Consider the following 22,547-nt stretch of genomic DNA (forward strand, 5'->3'; position numbering starts at 1 on the left):
CCCCTGACACTATTCCATGTTTACGCACTGGATGCTGCACGAGGAGTCACGCGAGGAGCGAAAATTTGGCCCATCCCCCTCGAGCTCCTTGGCGCATATTCATGGCCAATATCTTGGCGTAAAGATTCAACTAATAGTCGAAAACGGGTTGATTTTCTCTGGTGATCCCGCTTCCTTCCGCTAAAAATGCTGCTATCACGACATCAGAAGGATTATTATTGCTGCTGGCACCTAAACTCACGAGGGAATGCAAGACGATCTCGTTCGAGTAGCCCAAGAGGACCGGATCACTACCCTGAGCTGGGACACTCAAGTGATTGTCGACGACTCATATGATTCGGACAGTTAGGGTTACAAACACACCCCTGAACTGAAGCAGGAGGAGGAGACTATGGATGCTATCAGGGCTGCTATGTAATAGTGCTCGGTTCGAGCCTTGGATTGAGAAGCCACTACTGCTGCCGTCAATGTTCCCCAACGAAGGAAGATATTGCCGATATGCTATCACTAACCCCAATTAACCTGCTGTCAGATCTAGACACCGTCCACAAGCTGATGGCGGACATTGATGCTGATGACTCGGATGAGACGATCAAGGGTAGCAAGAATCACATATAATTCACCTCGAAGCCGAACCTCGGAAGGGATGACTTGGCGACACAACCTTATGTCTCGAAGATTAAGTGATATGCTGAATTGCTCGTAGGGCTAGATATTTAGGACACCGTTGGGGTCATTGTTGACCAGTTCTTGCCAGTCACCAAAGAGATACGATCATTCATGAGTATGGTAAACAGAGTTCTGATATTGAGGACAAGACTACTCAATGCACTCAGGTATATCCGCTGTCTGAAGCAGCAGCAAACCATCCCTCCCCATACATATAAAACGCCTAATTACTCCCATCAAAGAAGAAGAAAAGAATTGAGTTTGCTTCGTCGGGACTGCTTGTGAACCCGAGCGAGCCCGTGTATCCCAGAAACGCCTAACCATCCCCCCTCCCTTTCTTTGTTGCTAAAAGTTGTTGTGTTTGGTATTACTTGACTTCCTGTGACACGGGAAGTTGCACAGGATCGTTAATCTCCATGTCTAGGGCGTCCTTGTCCAACCATCCCGAGTAGTCGTCATCGTCGTCGGCCGCAGCCGAGGCGGCGGGTAGTGCCTCTATCGGGCTGACCGAACTGCCGTCATCCTTCATTATGGATGACTCGGGAGTGAGTGTCGAAGGTTGTTGAGAAGTCGCTGTGCTGTTCGCCATGGTCTGCTCGCCGCTTGATGCCCAGGGTTGACGGTTAGAGTGGTCCTCTGCTGACGGTGTTGTCGGCTGAGAGTCGTCGGGGGCAGCGACGACAAGCATGTTCTGGCCGATGTCCGGTTCTGGTGCATGGCTCTGTCTGCGTCGACCACGTTGGTGCAACGTAGGAGGAAGTGCAGGCCGGTGCTCGTTGTGATGCTCATGGTGGTGCTCATGATGGTTCTCGTGATGATGTTCATGGTGATGTTCATGATGCGTATCCAGAGACTCGGCAGAACCATGAGAAGGAACAGGCTTCCTTGCCGGAACGTTGATAGGGGGTCCTATCCGTGTCATGCCGTTGGTAGGCTTCGGAAGGGGTGTTCCAGGGGGAGGCAGTGGCTGGCCTCTCCCCATAGGCTGGCTGAGATCAAGGTGGTTTGCTTGTTCCGCCTGTCTTCGCGCCTCCTTGTGCCGTTGGTAGGCATTCCAGCCCCATTGTTTGGCTTGCATGGCAGCGTTGGAGACGGCAGCCAAAGTTGTCTGCTTCTGGCCCTGCTCGTGAGGTCCATCACCGTGAGTCGACTCATCAGACTCTTGCAGCTCTGTGTTTCCTCGCCTCATGAAGAAGTTACGTCCCAAAGAGCCTGTCTGGCTCTTGATCGACTCCTTGATCGATGCTGCTGAGGATCCCGTTCCCTTTTCGTCGGAAAGAGATGCTGACCCGGTCGATGAGGTCGTATTACGACGCCCTGTCGCAACCGGTGTCTTTTGGCTATCCTCTGACACCTCGCCTAGGGGGTCTCCTTTGCTGACGACGAGGAGCGGCTGGATCGCTGAGACGCAGCTGAGGATTTCGGAGGCGAATCTGTAGAAGGTGGCGGCTTTGGGGAAGCATCTTGTGAGCGTGATTGCAGAGCAGCCATGTAGTTCGTTGCATGATCGGGTGGCGAGGACGGCTTGAAAATTTCGGCATGGGCAGCATCTGTTCCCACGATGGGTTCCATAGACTTGGTGATCTTGGGCGTAAGAATAGGGCTAGCACTCGCTGCCTTGGAGTCGACGCTCGTTGAAGATGCAGATGCCGCTGGGTTGTTGCCCGTCTTGTTCAGCTTCCGGCCAAACAGACCGGTAGGGGTTGGAGGAGATTCCATGATGGGTATGGTCTGGCTCTTCTCCAGAGGACGAGTCTCTTCTGTCATATCAGGTTCACCATCAAGGCGGTTCACGGCTCCGACATCCCCTGCTGTTGCCGCTATGCTCTCAGCATCATCAGACGGAACTGTGGCATCATCTCCCTCAAAGATGCCTCCTCGCCACTGCTTGTGCTCCGTCTTGAAGAAGGGCATGTCGTCCCAAAAGGGCAACACAACCGTCTCAGCGATGACTTCCTTGATTCGATTCTCGATCTGGCGGAGGATAACGGTATACGTGATTTGTCTGGTGCTCACAATTGGCTCAATGTCCATCTCCATCTTGGGCATGGACTGAAAAGTGAGCCAGACACGGTTACTAGGTGGAGGTTTAATCTTGAAGAGCATATGACCCTCAGCTCTCTTGAGAACGACCGCAAGAACGAGGTTGACCTCTCGAGCCTTGAACCTGGTTCCAAGATCAATCTTGGCCGTCGCTGCCACCTCGATGCGAGCGTTGCCCGAGTACTTGACGTCGGCCTCGACGACGCACTCTCCTTCGACGGTGAGGTCCTTGAGTTTCAGGTTGGTAAAGTATGGCGCCGCATCGCCCGTGTGGATCCCCTGAATGGCAATGTTGGTGAGGAATGCGGGCCGTTTAACCCGGGAAATCTTCTTTGTGAGTTTCTCACGTATGAAGTTCTCAAGGTCGCGCGTCTTGTGAATGCCCAGGAAAACACGTCCGAGCATCGCATTCACCCATCTCGAGTGAATATTCTCTTCGGTCGAGTGGAGCTTCTGGACCAGGGAAATGATGTTCTTGACGTCAAAGTGCAGAGGCTGGGGCACCTGAGTGTCCGTGCCAAAAGTCTGCTCTTGATTCTTGAGCAGGGCAAAGTAAAAGTCCTCTTTGGCTGAGCAGTTCTCGGAAAAGAGATAAAACGGCTTCGAGACCTGGCTATCGGGGCTCAGGTCTGCACCGCCCTGTCGTCGGGACAGGCGGATGGCGTTGCGCTTGATGAATAGTTCGCCCTCGGGGGTGTTATCGCCGCCCGAGTATATACTGATCTCGTGGTGTGCAAGTGAAATAACATGTCGAACTTCGACCTGCTCTTCATCGTCAAATAGCATCAGGTGGCCGTGTCTAGATATCATCATCGGTCAGCAATGGTGGATGCGGGGCCGGATAAGCTCGACACAAACCTCAGGACCACGTAAAAGACGTTGCCAGCGTTCTTGGGTCGCTGACTCGACCCGTTCCCGTTGTTATCCAGGGGTCCCGGGGTGGGTTTCCTTTCAAAGATGCTCCGATACATCGTCTGATAGACACTGGGACTTGGAGAGGCCACGGTAGTCGAACCGACCGGGGTCGAGCGCTCGATGGGCTTTGCGTTGATGCCCATGGGTGTGTACTCTCTGCAGACGGCAAAGAAGCCAGCAGCTACATCGAGATCGTTCGCGTGCGCTCGGGGTTCGTCTTTGTGCGCCTTCTTGGCGGCGTTGAGGGCGGTCGTATCGTCGTCCTTATGGACGATGTCGGCGTAGCCGCTCGCTTCTTCGGGGGGGTCGGCATCGCTGCGGATGGGGGACGAGTAGAAGCCGTATGCGAGAACGGACAGGACGACGAGAGGAATAAAAGTGACTCCGCCGAGCAGGTAGGCCACGAGGAGAGACGTAAAGCCAGCCATGGCTCCGGATTCCGAAGGCCGGAGATGGACAGAGCGGGAGGGAGGCTAGGCGCGGCGCGGCGGGATAGAGGGGCACTGCAGCCTCGACTCCTTCCTAGCTAAAGGGATCGGCGAGGAATCGGCATCGGAGGTGTCATGGATGTCGCAAAGGAAAAGAAAAAGAAGGAAAAAAGACAGTCGGTGTTGTTTTCGAGGACCGTTGGGGGAGGCGGCTGATGGTGGACGGAAGGTTATACGCGGAATTACTTGATAGGCTGGCAAGAGTGTAAGTGACACCCACACGGCTTCTGCTCGAAGCTACTCGGCAGGTAAGGGTAGCTAGCTCCCAGCTGCCTACGTCATGTGATGAACCCACTGGCTGACAGTCTCTCGTGGTCTTTCCGGGTCCCCCACCGTTTGAGACCCGCCTGTTTTTTGGTGGTTGCTTCAGTGGGGAATCAGATGCACGTTCATCTGTAGCAGAGAGCCTCAAGTCAACAAGCAGCAAACTACCTGCAGGAACAAGGACTCGGGAGACATATACTTTTCTCGTGTCAGGATTCGCCGAGAGAGTTTGTCCAACAGACACGAGGAAAAGCTTGTCAGTCAAATACAGCATCAATCCATCAAGCACACCACAACACAACACACCAAACAGAAACAGCAGGCAACAATCTAAAACGAAATCTCATTCAGTCGTGAATAGGTAATACTCCCCCTAGCAACAACTTCTTCATCCCATCCATCATCTATCTGCAAGTCTGTCCTGCTCTTCACGACCCCTGAACCACCCGCGTCTATGCAGAGTCGGCTCAGGGACCCTCCGTGATACCATTCGGCATCGAGAACATTGCGCAATCTGGTCCAAAGATAGAAATGTCGAACAGCTGGCGCCTTCTAATCCGAAAACACGCCAGCCTCAAAAACATTACAACATTCGGCTCGTACAGAAACAAGGCGCCGCGGTGCATGTCAGGTGTGCTCGTCAACCATAATTGACACAGCCCCTGCATCGCATCGCAAAAAATACAAACTCCTGCAAGTCCCCCAGCTTCCCATGCGCTGATCCGACCAAGAGTAGTAGTGGTGGTAGTGGTGTAGTAAAGCAAACTATGGTGCTGTGTGTATGCTTCAATGGCTTTTTATGGTTCTGTTTTTTGTGTTTGTTTTTCGTCTCCTCCATGTCGTGTGCCGATTGGTAGGATTAAGTTTGTGTGCGTAAAGAATTAAAGGAAAAAAGAAAAAGCAAAGCAAGGGAAAGTCTGGCAAGTCGTAGCCATAGGCATGGCTGAGGTGGGCTGATTATAGTCTTCAGAAACTACATGAGCTGTGATCCCGGGTTCATTTCGAGGATGCAACAGCGTTTTGATAACAGAGTCAAGAAAATCGTGAGTGTCGTCAACGTCCGTGAGGATATTTGGTCGTAACAGTTGGTAGTGTGTAAAGTAGTCTAGCGAGAGACGTGGTGGCACAATTTGTTGCCATGAATACAAAAGTAAAAATGCTCGAGTTGGTTTGATTTGATTTGGTCGCCCTGGCTTACGCTCGAGAGCGAAGAGACGCCATTGTCGTGTGGGACGCCATTAGTCCTTGGTGCGAGTGCGTGTGGTTGTTACCGTGTCGGCCTCGCTTAGAAAAGTGGTGGTGGTGAAGAGTTCCAACGTCATGCTTGCCTATAGTGGCGTTAGTATCTCAATCTTTGCATGGGGCAGATTATCCTGCTTACCATCGCAGCATGCTCGGACGTTCTCGAGCCGGTCAGCTTCTCTATCCTGCCGCTCAATAATCTCCCTCACATCCTCGGCGCTGTCGTGCGCCTCGCTAGCTTCATAAATGTTCACGTTCTGCGCGCTAGCCCCTCGTCCACGCCGGCTCGAGAACGTCCCAGAGAGTTGGCTGCCTTTCCAGTAGCCGCTGAGTTTGCTCAGCGTTCCATTAGGTCGCTGTGGCTGCGCCTTGGGTGTCAAGGTCGGGATGTTCATCGACACACCCACGGCCGGTGACTCGTTGCGGGTCGTCCGCGAGTTGTAAGACGACAAGGAAGCCGGCACTCCAGGTCGGGTTCCGTTCACAGCACGTTGCCCAAACTGAGGGTTGAACTCGTCCACATCTTCACGAGTAAAGTTCTCCGCCATATCCTCAGTATCAGCTTGAACATCGTCGTTGGTTCGGAGAAGTAGGTAGGAGAGGGCATTGAACCAGGTCTCGTGTCGCTGGCCCGTCGTGCAAGTGAACTTGATGGTCCTTCCAGGCGAGATGATAACCAAGCTCTTGCGGTGCAGTCCTGGAGGCATGGGGTTGTCGTCAGTAACGACACGCACCGCCTCAATAGGAACACTCTTGGCCTTCAGCTCTGCCCGCCCCGCACTTGAGGGGTCCCGTTCGCTCCAGTACAGAGTCCTGGTATAAGGGTGCACCCAGAAGTAACGGCGATGTCGGTTCTCCGACATGCCTCCACGGCCAGTCTTGCGTGTGTACTTCCAGAGATACTCGCCGATCATGGTCTGGGTGATAGCCTGGATCATGCGGGGATCAGTATTGGGGCCGAAGCCGCTAGGGTCAATGCCAAGTTCGCCGGGGCGCATGTTGAATCGAGAATCGAGCTCCGAGGCAAACGAAGACTGAGAAGACTTTCGCGATGCGTCAGTGAGCTTAGCAGGTGATTGTCTTCCAAGGTCGCCGTATCCACCACCATTGCGAACAACATGAGGAGTAGGAGTGGCGCGAGCGGACAGGGGTGAAGTAGGTCTCTGACCAGGTGTGCTTGGTCGCTGCTTGAGGGCAGACGCTGGCCAGAGAGGCGGTCCCATATTGCTCTGGTTACCTTGAGATGAACCAGATCGCGCGGCCTGGATGACTTGACGGTGGTTGGCAGGCAGAGGAGGAGCATCGTGGAGGGATGCCCTGCCACTTCTAGCGCTACCGGGTCTTCGGATGGAGCCAGTGTCAAAGACATCGTCGCCCTCCAAGCCCCTTCGAATGGGGCTCTCAAAGCTGTCCCTTGATCGGCGGATCCTGACTGTACCCGTGGTGCCAGCAGTTCCAGGGGTTCCGGGGCTGGCGAGTGACAGGCTCTTGTCAAGGCCAAAGACGGGCTGAGCTCGAGCCTTGAACATGGCATCGATGGCCTCGGCCGTTAGCGCGGTCTGCGCACCTTGGTCACTGGTCGGGACCAGAGCCTTGCGTGTAGGGCTACCGTTCAAGTTGGCAGGGATCTCTCTCAGGGGTCGCTGAGAATCAGGTGTCTCAGGCTCGGGAGTGTCAGCAGGAGATTGGCTTGTCTCATCTTCAGCAATCAGAGAATCTTGGTCCATCTCCCGGCCAAGGGGCGATCCAGTCTTGTTCTTGGGTGTCTCGGGCACATCTCTCTCCTTGAAGGGAGAGTCCATGTCGCGAGGAAGGATGAAGCCGTCTCTCTTGGGAGTTCGGGGTGAAACCGGAATAGTCTCAACAGACTCGATCGACGAGAATCCAAACACTGGTGCCTTGGGCGTCTCCACGACCGGGCTAATGGGCTCCACTCCTTCGGTAGCAATGGAAGACATAACAAGAGTGGGAGGCGTCGGGACGGGCTCGAGGACAGGCTGGACGTTCTCGGAAGCAATCGCAGACAAACCAAGGGATGGAGCAGGCTCAGACACAGGCTCGACATGTTGTGTGGATAGATCAGAGTAGCCCAACTTGACAGGGGTTGGCTGGGGCTCCTCCCTAGGCTCGCAGTTTTCGGCATAAATGGAAGAGAGGTTCAGGGACGGCGGAGGAACCACCTTTTCGGGCTCCTTGATGGGTTCGATAGACTCTGCAGAAATCGATGACAGGGCCAGGTCCGGGGCAGGAAGGGCAACAGGTTCGACGTGCTCTCCCTGGATGTTGGAAATGCTGAGCTGAGGGACAACCGGTTCCGGAACGGGCTCGGCGATCGGCTCAACATGTTCACCTGAGATGGATGACAAGCTGAGTTCAGGTGCACGCTCAGCAATAGGCTCGACCTGCTGTCCAGAAATTGTCGATAGTCTAAGTTCGGGAAGAGGTTCAACGACTGGCTCAACATGCTCTCCCTTGATGGTCGAGATCGTGAGATTGGGCATGGCCGGCTCAGGCTCAGCAATTGGCTCAACATGTTGACCAGAAATAGTCGACAGGCTGAGTTCGGGGGCACGCTCGGCAACTGGCTCAACGTGTTCTCGGGAAATGGTGGACAAGCTGAGTTCGGGCATCGGCTGCACGACAGGCTCGACATGTTCGCCGCGAATACTCGAGATGGTGAGCTGAGGGACAATCGGCTCAGGGACAGGTTCCGCGATGGGCTCGACAGACTCTCCCTTGATGGTAGAGATGGCAAGTTCCGGCGCCTTGGTAGCGATAGGCTCAACCTGCTCTCCCTGGATCGTAGAGAAGCTCAGTTCCGGAGCTGGAGGTGGAGGGGGGATAACCACCGCGGGAATGACAGGCTCCGGCTCCGGCTCCGCCACAGGCTCGACATGTTCACCTCTGATCGCAGACATGGTAAGATCAGGAGATTGCTGAGCAACAGGTTCGATATGCTCGCCTTGGATGACAGACATAGCGAGTTCGGGGGCCTTGCTAGCGATGGGCTCAACGTGCTCGCCCACAATCTCAGACATGGAGAGTGCTGGGGGCGGCGGGATGAACATGACTGGCTCAACAGGAGGCTCAGCAATTGGCTCAACCGACTCAGTTGAGATGATGGAGAGGCTTAGAGCGGGAGGCGGCACTTCAGGCTCGGCAATTGGCTCGACCGTCTCCGACATAACCGTAGTCATTGTCAACTCTGGCAAGGGCGCCTCGGGCTCTGCCACAGGTTCAAGCTCCTGAGACATAATTGTAGCCAAGGACAGGTCTGGCAGAGGGACCTCGGGCTCCGCAATAGGCTCAACTTGCTCGGTGACGATGGTTGTCAGGGAGAGCTCGGGAGGGGGTGTTTCGGGTTCAGCAATAGGCTCGACATGCTCAGTCACGATTGCCGTAAGAGACAAGTCAGGAAGGGGCGCCTCGGGTTCAGCAATGGGCTCAACCTGCTCATTGATGATGGTTGTGAAGGAGAGCTCTGGAACAGGTGTTTCAGGCTCAGCAATGGGTTCAACCTGCTCAGTGATGATTGTTGTAAGAGACAAGTCGGGAAGAGGTTGTTCGGGCTCAGCTCGGGGAGTGAGATCCTCGGCCTTGATTGACGAGAAGCTGAGGGTAGGGAGAGGGCTCTCGGGTTCGGGTAGGGGCTCGATGCTCTGGTTCGAGAGGGGAGTGAAGGTCAGAGCTGGTGGTGTAGGAGGTACCTCGACCTCTTCCCGTGGCTCGATATCCTCCGAGGCAATCGAGGACATGCTCAAGGTCGGAGGTAGGATGGGGAGCATGGTCGGGGGAGCAGGGAACAGAGCCAGCTTCTCCTCCATATCGGGATCGTGCTGCGCCCCGGCGTCGCTGTAGGACATGGAGATAGGGCGCGAGTTCTCAAGATGATCCTCATGTGTCCAAGATATAACACTGCGGACTTCAGAGTGGTCGACCACGGACCCCAAGGATGTAGGGCGGGGGACTACCACGACGCTAACAGGGGAAGCGGGAATCGACTCTTCATCTTCCGTCATGACCCCGGTGGTGACCATTCGCGGGGTCTCGGCCCCCTCAAACCTGGTCAAGATATTGATGGGGTCAGTCATGCTGCCGCTGTCAACCATGATGACCTTGGGCAATGGTGGCACTGCAGGTTGCGGTGATGGTCCTCGGCCCATAGAGGCGGGTGTACCAGAGCGAGCGCGTCTGCGACTGGGTGTACCTGGCTCAAGCGACTCGTCGTCACTACCGTCAAAGTCTTGAAGCTCAGCAAAGAGGCTCTGGCCAGTGGCTTGAGGTGTTCCACCACGGCTGCTAGCAAAGCTGGCGGGGCTGCTTTGGAATGGCGGCTCTTCGCTGGCCTGTCTCGAAATGCGGTGGAAGAAGGGCTCCTCGCTAGCTTGTCTGGAAGCACGGTGGTAGAGCGGCTCTTGACTCGCTTGTCTCGAGGCGCGATGGAAGATGCTGCGGTTCATGCGGAAACGAGTGCTCTTCTGGGATCCGATAGTGCTTGTAGGCGTCCGGAGATGGTAGGCGAAATCGTCTTCATCAGCCGAAGTCGATGCGGTGCTATGGAACGAGTGTCTGCTGGCATGTCGAGAGAGGCCAGAGGGCAAGCTCGGGGCTTCTTCATCTTACCAAAGCCTCGAGTTGTGCCCTCCGTCTCTGTCTCGCCGTCACTTCCTGACATCTGCTCATTGACGGTCTGGAAATCTTCCGTCTCAGTGGCCCGCTCATTGGCTGTCTCAAAGGCAGACTCGCTGGCCTCATTGGCAGTGTCGAAATGGTCGTCATTATCGGCAGACTCGATGCTGGGGAGGATAGTGTGGCTGCTGGTGCTCATAGGAGAAACAGAAGGGCGAGGAGAGGCATGAGAGAGAGAGCCACGAGGGGAGACATCGTGCTGGTCTTCCCACTCACCATCGTCGGCGATAACCTCCTGCCGACTGGAGCGGAAAGATCCAAGCAGGCGCGGCGGCTTCTTAAACTCCTTGGGTTCCGGCTTTCGGGATCGTCGATGAGCCTTGTGCTCAGTCGCGTCGTTTCTGGCCTTTTCAAGATCGTCACGGAGGTCCTGGATGATACGTCGGAGCTCCAGTTTCTCGGTCTTCTCACGATGGAGCAGACTCCTCTGGCTCTGGATGGTGCGCTGGGCGTGGTGGAGTGAAGACTTGACTGTCTCGGTCTCAAGAATAGCATGGCGAGGGGTTCCCTTGACAGGAGACTGAGGCGGCGAGTGATCAGGAGTGATGTGGTCAGCAGCGGATTCGAAGTCATCGTCACTGGGGCGCGCGTTAGGCTCCAGCTCCGTGGCTCTGCTTCGTTGCGTAGAGAAGGCCCTGGCGAGCTCTTGGTTCTGACCGGTCAAGTCGTCGATCCGACGCTGCATGGCCGCGCGTTCACCCTCTGCCATAGCAATGTTTCGCTTGACAGCTCCGATTTCAGTGTCGTGTTGCTTGACAGCAGCGGCGTGTTGGTCGATGAGTCTGGCGTGGTGCAATTTGACCTCGTCAAGCTCGCGTTGTGCTGTAACCTTTTCGGTCTTGATGACATTGAGAGCCTGGGCAAGCTTCTTCTCGCGGTCTGCGGACTCCTTCTGTTGAGCCGACAGTTCCTGTAGCTTAGTCTCCAGATTCCAGTTCTCCTCCTTGTATCGGTTCTCACTCTCGTCAAGGGTCTTGACTCGTTGTTGGAAGGCCTCGCATTCGATTTCAAGTCTGGACTTGTCGGCCTTGAGGTCCTTGGTCTCCTCATCTCGCTCGGCGAGCAGCGCTTGCAAGTTGCGGACCTGGGCGATGAGGGAGGTGCTGATTTCGGCGGCGAACTCGATGTCGTGGACGCGATTGGAGGGCTGGTTTCGAATCTTTCGATTCGGAACACTGAGCTTGGTGGGGGACCCTGTCGCTTGACTCTCAAACTTGGATGGGCTGACTGACCGCTATAGAGAAGAAAGTAATGTCAGTTAGCTGTGCCACGTAGCAGGGAAACCAGGGATGCGAAAGCGACATACTCTGCCGCCCCTGCTCTCGGGCGCAAAGGGGGAGCTCGGATTAGCTTCATTGCTGGGGACCCTCTGTTTAGGCAGAAAAGCCCGTGCAGACTCCCTGGCCAAGCTGTTGTACTCCTTCTCAATGTCGACGAGCTTCTGGCGGAGCTCCGGGTTCAGTTCTCCCTCGCTTTGCAACTTCTCGACCTCCTGGAGCTGCTCGGTGAGGGCTTTGCGCTGGGACACGAGCGCAGTGCCCAGCTTTCCGGCCTCCTCCAGACGTCGCTCGGTTTCGGCGAGATGTGCCTCGAGGGCGCGCTTTGCGGATCTGGGCGAGGCGGCGGGACCGGCGATGAAGAGGTCATGGTCAAAGGTGGAATATCGATGGTGGGCGGGCGCGGGCGTGCTGGCGACGAAGGGATCGGATTGCGCTGCGCCAGGAGCGGGCAGGCTTGGCTTGTCCGAAGCCAGCGATGAGGCCATGATTGCTCTGGAGCAATTTGACCCTCGTCAGGGTAAGCAAAGCTTCCTCAGACTCGCCTTGAAACCATCAAGAGATCGGACGGACGACGTAGCAGGCCCGTCGCGGGGGAGATGGTTGTGGGAGGGTCAAACGTGTTTGTGTTGTTGTTCAAAGCTGAGGTTAACGGGGTACCTTTTGCTAAGTACCTGCCCAACCCAACCGGAGCGAGATGAATTAGAGCTGGCGTGTGCAGTGCCGCAGACGTGACCAGTGAGATTGCAGCAAAGAGAGTTGGCTGCAGGGAGAGTGAGGGAGCGTGAGATTGGAACTAGAGAGCAGACCCGGCTGCAAGAAAAAGAAAGACTTTCCCACAGAAAACGAGGCAGGGCTGAAAAAAACCAACAACGGGTCAATGTGTGCAGTGCAGGCGCGAAAAAGAGGTCGACAATTACGAAGGATAGACCAGAGAATGAGTGCGAAGGATTGAGCGAACAATGCCAGAATCGTCACGTCGTAGGTAGTCGACAGAAAGAAATGCCGAGGCCGTGTGCGTCTAATGGCGGGCTGTTGACGCACCCTGTCGTCTGCGAGTGATTCCAGGTACCGTACGGCGGCAGGGCACAGTAGGCAAATGATTTATTACACTGCAGCACGCAGGCAGGCGGACGGTCGTACCAAGGCCAACAGTGGAGCGAGCGAGTGGCCCCCTGGTCCTCCAAGTGTCGCAGGACTGGCAGCGATATTTCAGGCCGCTGGCTGCTGGAATGTGCCTCCGAGACTTATGCGACAGTGACCTTGTTGATCATTCCCAATCCAATTGGAATTCGGCGCTTCGAGGGAACTCTAACGGCCGGAAGCGTTTGGGCGATGGACGGAGGCTGGTGCTGGTGGTTGGGCGCTGGAACCAAATGAGCGGCCACAAATACGGCAGCGACGTGAACGGTCGACGAACGGCGAGGTCCCGTGGGAAGAAAGACGGAAGAGAAGAGAGGAGAAGAGAGAGATTGTACCTGAATCTCAGGTGGAGTCTCTTTTCCAGGAGAAGGAAGACGTCTCTCTCTGTCCAGAATCGACTGGGGTGGATCGTCCGATTTCAAGGGCGGCCGGTGACGTGCGGTGGTGGACGTGTGGAATTGGATCGCCCTTGAGGAAGAAAGAGATTGACCAAAGTAAAAGCAGCCAGAAAGGAAAAAAGACAGCTCAGAAGAGAGAAAAAAAGGATAATGAGGGACAGTACGTAGGTGCACCAGGTCGAAGAGAGGCGATTCGCAGTCTTCCTCAAAACAGAGCTGGAGAGAAGAAGGAGAAAGGAGATGGCAGGGCCGAGGTTGACGAAATGAGCCGCTGCACAATATGACCCCTCATAAGACGACGTTCGAGGAAAGGACCCAGAAGGAATCGACTATCAAGGAATGGACGGTCCAGAGAAGGAACCTAGTGATGCGCAAAGTCGGTCCTTGGGGAGCCGAGGGGATGAGGATGCAAAGTGATTGGCAAAGGGCATCCAGAATTAGACGCGCTCCCTTTGTGCCTCCGGTCCGGCAGTGGCCTATCGCCCTTCGATATGCTGTATTGGTTAGTATTAGGAGTGAGGTGGTGGTGGTAGCACCGAGTCTAAAGGAGCGTAGACAAGAAAAGAAAGGGTCGGGAGGATGGAAGAGGAATTAGAAGGAGGAGATTTCGGCAGTATAAGGAGAGAGGGGGGATGGAGAGCTGAAAGTGAAGCTGAGGACGTACGTTTCGTTACTCTCGCTCTTGGTTCCTTATTTTCTCTCCTCGTTCAATGACGACGGGGTCAAGCAGCAGAAACAGCAGGGAACCAGGTCCAACCTGTGGGCTGTGCGTCCAGCTGCCTTGCACTGAAGCTGAAGAAGCTACCGACTCGTCACTACCAAAATGCTCCAGACCCTGTCCGTGGTGGATATGGCCCGGTCTGCACGGTACCTGATGATTTCCGCTTTTCCCTCCCTTCCCCTGCGCTTTGCTCTTGTACCTGCGTCAAGCCGCGTGCCGAGATGCACGAGAGCACCAGTCGGGCAGGCCAGGGCAGATGGGACAGGGCAGGGTCACTACCTTCTCCTGCTAGTGAGTGCCCCTGCTGACGGCAGGTCCTTTTTTCGTCTCTGGGCTGGCTGAGGAGCTGCTCAAACTGGGAATGAGGAGTCTTATTGACTGGGATGAGCGTGGAGTCGTGGTGGAACGTGGAGAGTGGGACGTCGGGGTGGGATAGACATGGACTCGCAGCGCCGACCGACACTTTGATGTTGCCAGGTACGCGGAAGAAGAAGAAGAAGTGATTCAATTTTTTACTCTCCTGTGCATTTATTGACATGCCCTCATGTCTTACATAGTACATCCGGCCTTGTCCCAGACGCCGATGTGTGTGTTATTCCATTCTTGTCATGCCGCAAGGACCACGATAGGATCCGTGAAGCGGCTTCGAGAAGGGGTCATACGGGGATGCGCTAATTGGGCCATTGACTGACGTGGGTAAGGGAATTGTCAAGGCAAGGCCACAAGCCGCTGCCCTCATCCCAGGTTGTTCCAGGCCGTGTGATTTATCTCGTCCCCCTGGCCGAGAGCCGGGGGCCAGGCGAGCGAGCGAGGTATGGATGAAGGATCAATTGTGATTCCCACTGGCTGCATATCGAAATGCTGAATTCGACCAATGCAGCATGACGGCGAGCCTTGTCAACATGGACACATCACATCACTCGATACCTAAGCACTGTTCATAATCTTGTTCCTGCGTCTCCCACTGCTTCCGGCCTTGACCATCGGCCTCCACCGCCGTAACGCCGGCCGTGATAGGTTCAGGTGCCCCTGCAGTCCAAGTCCAGGCCTCGCCGAGAGGACGGGGGCTGAAGTCGTGAGGAGGCTACCCTTTTTTTTCCTTCTTAGCCGCCGTTTGATGACGGCGCAGCGCCATAGCCTCTGGCACATGCCATAGGCTGAGCTTCCAGCCCTTCTGGTGAGCCGCGCGAAAGCTTGAGTGTGACCGCCACCGGCTCCGCAAAGAGGCAGATGACCTCTTCTCACGGACGCATTGAAGACTGTAAAGTTTTGGGCGTCGAGTTTGGCTTTCCTTTTTGCTTGTTCGCATCAATTGGGCGTTGCTGAATCAATTACCGAAGCCTGACATGGGATGGCTGGGCTGGGTTCATGCAAACAACGATAGCGCATTGTGCAAAAGTATAAAAACATAAACAAACAACACAACAACACGGCACAGCATTACATCGCAATGTTGACTTTTGGTTGGTGACGACGCCAGTAACGCGGGTGCAGCACTAGATATGTATGGCCGGACGTGTCATCCATTGTTTTTCTAGCGTCACATTCCGTCATGAACAAAACACAGCCCGTCCGTCAATGGCCTGGCTCCGCATTAACACCCTCATTCATCTCATTTCTCGTCCATGGATGTGCCTGAACAAGGGTCGAAGCTCCGGCCAATTACGTTTAGCAACCCCAGCCTAGTCCTTGAAGTGCCCGTGTAGGGGTAGATGGTGGGGTGGACTGCCATCCGAGCTGTTGTGTATGTGTGTTTTTTCCCATGTTTTCCTTCGTCAGAGATGATCAGATCTGTGGTCCCGAATCGATCGAGACCGTGTCCAAAAATAAGTAGCAGAATCGGGTTTACCTAGCTCTTGTTTGGAGTACACTCTTTGCAGTCCACGCCTGGAGCAAGGTATCGTATTTCACCCCGGCCAATTGCAGTTCTGGGGTCTAACCTTGGGACCAGTCTCCCACAAACACGTCACACGTGAGTTCCCATCCCAATATCGCTTCCATGCACTTGTGCGAGATCCGATCGGACGTCTCTGCACCTGAAAGGAGATGCTGGGGTTTGTGCATGGCTTGGTCATCGTCAGCTTACTCCAAAGGGGGGCCGCCAATGGAAAGGTATCAGCATAGCCTACCACCAGCTTCACTTCTCGTTTGATCAGGTACGCTTTCCTTCAAGCCCCCTCCAAAGCACCGACCACAACGAAAGACGACCTCGGTTTCACGGGTTGAAGCCGTCAACTCCTCCGTCACTGGCCTAACACCAAATGTTATACTCAGCAGAACTACATCTTTAAGGGTAGCCTAAGATAAAATAAAGCTTATGTACTAATAGTAGGCAAAGGATTACCTCTTTATATAATATTAAAACAAGAGTAGTCATAGTATTTAAGAGTGGTTAGGGGTGCTTTGCTATTCTACTATCTCGTTTCTTTCTCAGGTAGTCAACATGCCTCGTCCGTCGCTCGTAGCCTTTGGAAAGGCGCAACTATCATAAATTGCAAGAGTACTAGGAGTAGCAAGGGTAACCTCCGTAACGCCACCTCAGCAAATACGTTCCCTAAGGATGGCTTCTCGTTCAACAAAGTCGGTGATATAGTCGCCAACTTGAACGCCGTGTCTTTCTCCTGTCTGGTCTATTTCCTGACCAGCATGCCAATCAGCAGTCTCTTTGATACCTTCATGCTTCCCATCTGGAGCATTACTATCGTCCGAGATTCATTGCTCGTGGTCGAGCTGGAAGAATTCGACATCCTCGTCATCGCCGTCATCCTCATCGTTCCAGTCATGCCAGTCCGTCCCGTCATCCAGGTGAGACGGTTTAGCGCCAGCGATTGCTGCAACTCGGAGAAGATCCCACTGCAGCTCTAGCATATCCCAATCTGGAAGATCAGCTGGGTTTTCAGCGCGTATAGTGAAGACATGCCCCGTCTTGAAACGCAGCCACATATTCCGATCCGCAAACCTGTCGCCCCATATCTTGGTGTTCTCGGCGTTGAGGCCAACGTGCTCAAGGGGGTTGTCGTAGAAATAGGAATTAAAGATCCTGAATGCCGAGGGCTTCAGCCAGTGAAGCTGGAGTCGCCTTTCGTTGGGGTCGGCACTTCGAAGAGGCCTAAAGGCAAGGCGCGCACGACGAAATAAGAAGTCCGATGTGGAGCTTAGTGAGATGTGGTTCTGCGGAGACTCCATGAGGTCGGGATTGGTGAATGTGGCTATCCATGAGGCAGCCTTTTCTCCCCAAAACACCTTCAGGATCGATTGGAGACGATGGATTTCCTGCTGGCCGTTGCCCATACGGGGGAAAAGGCACAAAGTACCCACAAAGCGGCGTGATCCTCCCTCAAGGATACAGGGCGTTGCATTCTCTTCGAGGCTGGGAATGGTGACCATACGGTCTCCTGGAACATCTGCCATCGTTATTCAGTCAGTGTCTGCCTATGCACGGCGAAGGAAGAGAAAATGTCCAACGTACAGCTCTGGATTGCCTCGAAGCCATCTATGTTCAATCTTGCCATGACACCGTCAAAGAAGACGTCGGGGGCTTTCTTACAGGACTGAAGCAAGTCTTGGAGTATCTCTAGGGGCGCAATCATCAAGATTGCAGTCGCGACAGGCGTGAAGTAGCGAACGGGTATCCTGGGCCGCCTGAGTTGATCCCATTTTTTAATTAGGACTTCTCTCGCGGCGAATTCAGTGATATAGTCGTCGATTTCGGTTTCGACGCGATCTGTTGAGTCTTCAACACCGTTGGGCGTTGTCCGCATAGAGAGAACCATGGTTAGTTCGTAAGAGGCAATGACTTGAAAAGCATTAGCTCACTATCCCCCTAAGAGTAACAATAAAGATATGATGAGATGAGGAAGGGCTTGAGGGCGGCCTTAGGGTCGTGAGATCACTGGGAGTCTCTTTGGATCCAGTACGGCCTCACCAACTGGAGGCCAGCTTCTCCAGGGCAGCGCAACGCCTCCTGAAGATATGACCACGGTAGGTTCAGCACGTTGTGGGAGCATGGAATCACGAATTTGTACTGGTTCGTTGCCTTGCTTGTGTCATTGGGTGGGAAAACGCACCTACCTATCGATTGGGGCAGCTATCTGGTGTGTTGTTGGTGCTACTGTTGCTGCCGGTGCTGCTGGTGTCGGCTCTGGCGGTAGCACTGCTGGTGTTGCTTGAATCCATGAAGAGCGGCCGCTTTGTGATTCTTGATGGATTAAGCTTTGTTGAGGTAGAGTGTTCACGTGGATGCATATGTAAAGCATGATGATGTTGACTCTTTGCAAGCATGATGACTGTGTGTGTTGATGATAACTGTATTTATCTGGCAATATTGCATTTATCTTTGATACATAGTATTGCCTTCGCTTGACGGACATCCAGCCTTAGTTGATGCTGACTCTTCATGGGAAGATGTTGACCTGTGCAATGAATGATTCGGGTCGTTTGTTGTGTATTGTGATCAGTGTTTTCTTAGGTATGCAAGATCCAATCAGACGGCTTTGCAGCTCATGGCTTGATAAAAATGGGGCTCGTCAAGCAAGCCCCATTTTGACTGGCCTATTTTTAGACACGGCCTTCATCGATTCGGTGACCGCGGATCTGATCTTCTCTGGTGAAGGAAAACCATGGGGGAAACATGTATTCTCGAGTATTGTAGCACCTTAGATAGCGATTTTCAACCTCCAGGTTACCATGATATCCCGGATTAAGCAGAGGAGGCAACACAATGCAGTGATGAGGCCCCGCTGTCTAAGTAGAAGACATGGCATTGATCCCTCCAAGGCATCGGAAGGGTATCATTCTATAGGCAAGACTTCTACAATTCTCTGTTGTTTATACTTCTTTGGTGACGCATCCGTGCCACCGTTTTTTTTTTTTTTTTGGACAATTGGGTTTCGGTGCCGTCATGTGTTGACAGCTGCGCTGTTGTCGACTTATTCGGTACGTTTTCGAGATCAGCCGCGATGATCAGGAGAAAAAACGATTGTTACACCAATGGTTACTAATACCAGGGAAAATGACGCCAAGAACAGTAAATTAATAGCCGAATGTACTACAAACACTTAAAAAAGCTATGATCTCGTGAATCATCATCGAAATGAGGACAAAAATGAGAACTTCACGATTCAACAAGGCGTTACAGGGTAGCAAAGTCTAAACGCGTCCCCACAGCCACCGCGTCTCCTTCCGCGAAACCACCACCAAGTCACATGACAGTTTCTAGATTCCTCCGTCTGAAAGTTGATTTCCAATTGTTGATCGCATTTATAACCCAGCCGTCAACACAACCTGAAAAAAAAAACCACAACCATGGCCGATTCAAACACCGAAACCGCGGCGCCCGTCGCCATGTTCAAGAAGCGAGGCGCGAAGGGCAAGGCGAACCTGCGAAAACGGCCCGCGACGCCACCTCCTGCAGACAGCGACGATAGCGACTATTCATCCTCGGAAGACGAGTCGGGCCAGCGCGTCAAGCGGCGCAAGAAGACCGTCACCGTCACAGCTTCCTCCAAGGACACCGCGACTAGGGAAAAGGAGTTGACAGCGACGGTATATGCTGCAGATCGGAGCGTGCCAATCACGAGCACCAACGACGCCACAAAACACAGCAACTGGTACGACGAAGACTCCAAGGATGCGCTCTCAGCCAAGAACCTCCTGGGCTCAACAAGATCAACAACAAATGATTCGCAACCCGATGGAACATACAAGGGACTTTCGAATCAAACATCATTCATTCAAAAGAACCCCGATGCCCCCACTCGAAGCAAGGGTCCGATGAAGGCGCCAACCAACATCCGAACGGTCACGGTCATGGACTTCAAGCCAGACATCTGCAAAGACTACAAACAGACGGGTTTTTGTGGGTATGGCGATGCGTGCATCTATCTTCACGATCGAACGGACGTCAAGCAAGGATGGCAGCTGGATCGAGAGTGGGAGACCGTCACGAAGGGGAAGAAGAACCTGGGAGGCACCGTGGTTGCGAGCGCCAACCGCGACAAGAAGGAGGAAGTCGACGAAGACGAGGCAGAGGTCGCCATGCTCGAAGAGATCCCCTTTGCGTGTATAATCTGCAAGGAATCATATAGAGAGCCCATTGTGACGAGGTGTGGCCATTACTTCTGTGAGCCGTGTGCTCTCAAGAGGTATAGGAAAGACCCGACATGCGCCGCGTGTGGTGCCGGTACAAATGGAGTTTTCAACTCGGCAAAGAAGTTGAAAAAGCTACTGGAAAAGAAGAGGGAGCGTGAAGAGAAGAAGAAGCGAGAGGCAGAGGAGGCGGGCGAGGAAGAGGCATGAAGCAGAAACAAGGGGGTTGATGAGGATGATGAGATGGAATCACAGAGTAGAGGGATATGAACGCCATTGACGGGACAAAAAAGATACCACGGCACTTTGAATAATGAATCTAAGCCATTTCTAAAATGCCACACTCACTACCATATTGAACCATTTGTTCTCGTGATCTAAACACCCGACTTCATTCCCATCATTGCATCAAGAGCCTCTGTCGCACGTGAGCGAGATTTGGAGTATGACGTGCGTCGCGCACCATGATAAGATAAGCCAGGCACTCAGTAGCAAGGCCCGCCTCTGACTGGATGATCTGCAGTGCAGCCAATGAGGGGTCCAGGCACCCCACCATTAAGCCACCACCGCCTCCATGTGATCGCTTCATCACTTTGTGAATGTGCCGTTAAGTTACAAACCACAGTCATTGCCTTTTTTTCTCTAGGCTTCTTTCTATCAGTCATACCCAAGGCAACCGTTGACAGAACTCAAAGCTGTCAACACCTGGGATCAACTTTGATCTCTTGTTACTTTGATCTCGCATCGTCGACTTGAAGCTTTCACGAAGCTCCGACCCCGCATCTTCCATCGCTGCCGGTACTTGTCTCTATAAAGAGACCTTATCTCGCCCTTCTTCCAGCTTCATCGTCCACGACACACATCGAACCGAAACCTCCTTCGCACATCGCCCATCATGAACTACATCTACTCAACAGTCAACACCCTCCGGGACCGGTACACCCCCGTCACCCACAAGTCCACCTTCCGCCAGACGGGTCAGATCACACCCGAAGAGTTCGTCGCGGCCGGAGACTACCTCGTCTACAAGTTCCCGACCTGGTCCTGGGCGACGCCGACTCCCCCGAGCGCCGCGTCAGCTATCTTCCCCCGGGAAAGCAGTTCCTCGTCACCCGCAACGTGCCCTGCCACCGCCGCCTCAACGACGACTTTGCCGGCGACGCTGGCCACGAGGAGGCTCTCGTCAACGATGGCGAGGACTTCAAGGGAGGCGCGGGAGATGACGAAGATGGATGGCTGCGCACCGGTGGGCTTGCGAGCTCTCAGCCCCTCAAGGTCAAGGAGGTGAGGACGGTAGACGATTCTGGGAATGTCGGCGACCGAGAGGTTGTGGAGGATGATGAGATTCCCGACATGGAGGATGAGGATGATGATGAAGCTATCATCCGTGATACCGGAGCCGACTCCAAGAGCAGGTAAGTTGACTTCTGCAAACCTCTCGAGAACTTCTACTGACATTTCAGCGGCCGTCGAACTTACACCCTGTACATCATGTACACCACCTACTACCGAACCCCCCGACTCTACCTCTCGGGCTACCTTCCCAACGGCCAGCCCCTCCCTCCCCACGACATGATGGAGGACATCGTCGGCGACTACAAGGACAAGACTGTCACACTCGAGGACTTTCCCTTCTTCGCAAACAACATCAAGATGGCCTCGGTGCACCCCTGCAAGCATGCCTCGGTCATGAAGACGCTGCTCGACCGCGCTGACGCCGCCCTGCGACTGCGAAGGGAGAAGCTGCGCGCCGGCGCCAGTGCATCCGCAACGTCCGGGATGGAAGGTCTAGTGGATGAGATTGACAAGTTGGATGTCAAGGGCGCGCAGGAGGCGGCGGATAAGGATGAGTGGGAAGAGGTGCAGGAGGCAGAGATCGACGATCACGAGGTTGCTATCCGTGTGGATCAGTATCTGGTTGTCTTCCTCAAGGTATGTCCCCAGTCTTTCACCTGACCCAAGCCTCAATCACTAACATACTCCTAGTTCATGGCCAGTGTAACACCCGGCATCGAGCACGACTTCACCATGGGAGTCTGAGCAGAGCAGAGTCAACAATCGTGAGGAAGAGAGGGCCCGTGGAAGAATGCCAACAAGATGAAATGAGTTTGGGAGACATGGCGTCGATGGTGTTTTGTCTTGATTGCTTAGGTTGTTTCCTTGGATGGATTTTGAGTCAGGTAGAAAGGGTAGATCTCCCATCTTGTCATGAATGAAATGAAGCGATAGTAAAGTTGACAAAGGGCACAAGGTAAACTTGATGCTCAATTTCTTGTTCATCCGGTATTCTCATAGAATTATATTTCCTTAAAACTCCAGCACCTGCAACCCAGCCCGTCCTAATCCGGCCTCCCAGTCTGATCCCTTGGCTACCGCATACCATTCCCACCTCCATCCATATCAATTCCATGGTACTGAAGCATCCTACCTACAAACCCCCAGGGTATTAAACACGATCACCGATGCCCTAACACGCATCGACGATATCAAATAAGCCCGCCACCTTGCCTCCATAAACTCATAATGCGTCACTGTTGCCCGCTGCTGCGTCCAAAGTGTTGCCGATGTCCGTGTCCATGTCCATGCTCCTGAAAATAAAACAACGCAATGG

General features: G+C 53.9%; 5 protein-coding genes across 5 annotated transcripts; 2 read left to right on the forward strand and 3 right to left on the reverse strand.

Annotated features, from left to right (window-relative positions):
* Nucleotides 1–1,036: 1,036 nt before the first annotated feature.
* On the reverse strand, nt 1,037–4,055 carry MRS44_004423 (uncharacterized protein; the record flags this gene model as incomplete). Its single annotated transcript, XM_065622197.1, has 3 exons — nt 1,037–2,132; nt 2,192–3,511; nt 3,571–4,055. The coding sequence occupies 3 exons, from the start codon at nt 4,053–4,055 to the stop codon at nt 1,037–1,039; spliced, it is 2,901 nt and encodes a 966-aa protein (XP_065478269.1).
* Nucleotides 4,056–5,573: 1,518 nt separating this feature from the next.
* Nucleotides 5,574–12,075, reverse strand: MRS44_004424 (uncharacterized protein; the record flags this gene model as incomplete). Its single annotated transcript, XM_065622198.1, has 4 exons — nt 5,574–5,707; nt 5,761–10,175; nt 10,295–11,544; nt 11,617–12,075. 4 exons carry the CDS (start codon nt 12,073–12,075, stop codon nt 5,574–5,576), a joined length of 6,258 nt encoding a protein of 2,085 aa, XP_065478270.1.
* A 4,486-nt stretch (nt 12,076–16,561) lies between these two features.
* MRS44_004425 (uncharacterized protein) lies at nt 16,562–17,622 on the reverse strand (the record flags this gene model as incomplete). The annotated part of the gene is made up of 2 exons (XM_046275639.2): nt 16,562–17,253; nt 17,319–17,622. The coding sequence occupies 2 exons, from the start codon at nt 17,620–17,622 to the stop codon at nt 16,562–16,564; spliced, it is 996 nt and encodes a 331-aa protein (XP_046136446.1).
* A 1,531-nt stretch (nt 17,623–19,153) lies between these two features.
* MRS44_004426 (uncharacterized protein) lies at nt 19,154–20,146 on the forward strand (the record flags this gene model as incomplete). Its single annotated transcript, XM_046275638.2, has 1 exon — nt 19,154–20,146. The coding sequence occupies one exon, from the start codon at nt 19,154–19,156 to the stop codon at nt 20,144–20,146; it is 993 nt and encodes a 330-aa protein (XP_046136445.1).
* Nucleotides 20,147–20,831: 685 nt separating this feature from the next.
* Nucleotides 20,832–21,976, forward strand: MRS44_004427 (uncharacterized protein; the record flags this gene model as incomplete). Its single annotated transcript, XM_065622199.1, has 4 exons — nt 20,832–20,913; nt 20,967–21,351; nt 21,400–21,868; nt 21,923–21,976. 4 exons carry the CDS (start codon nt 20,832–20,834, stop codon nt 21,974–21,976), a joined length of 990 nt encoding a protein of 329 aa, XP_065478271.1.
* Between the last annotated feature and the right edge of the window lie 571 nt (nt 21,977–22,547).

The sequence above is a fragment of the Fusarium solani genome (assembly GCF_023522795.1).
Source record: "Fusarium solani strain SB1 chromosome Unknown bctg00000002, whole genome shotgun sequence".
In the NCBI taxonomy this organism is placed as follows: Eukaryota; Fungi; Ascomycota; class Sordariomycetes; order Hypocreales; family Nectriaceae; genus Fusarium; species Fusarium solani.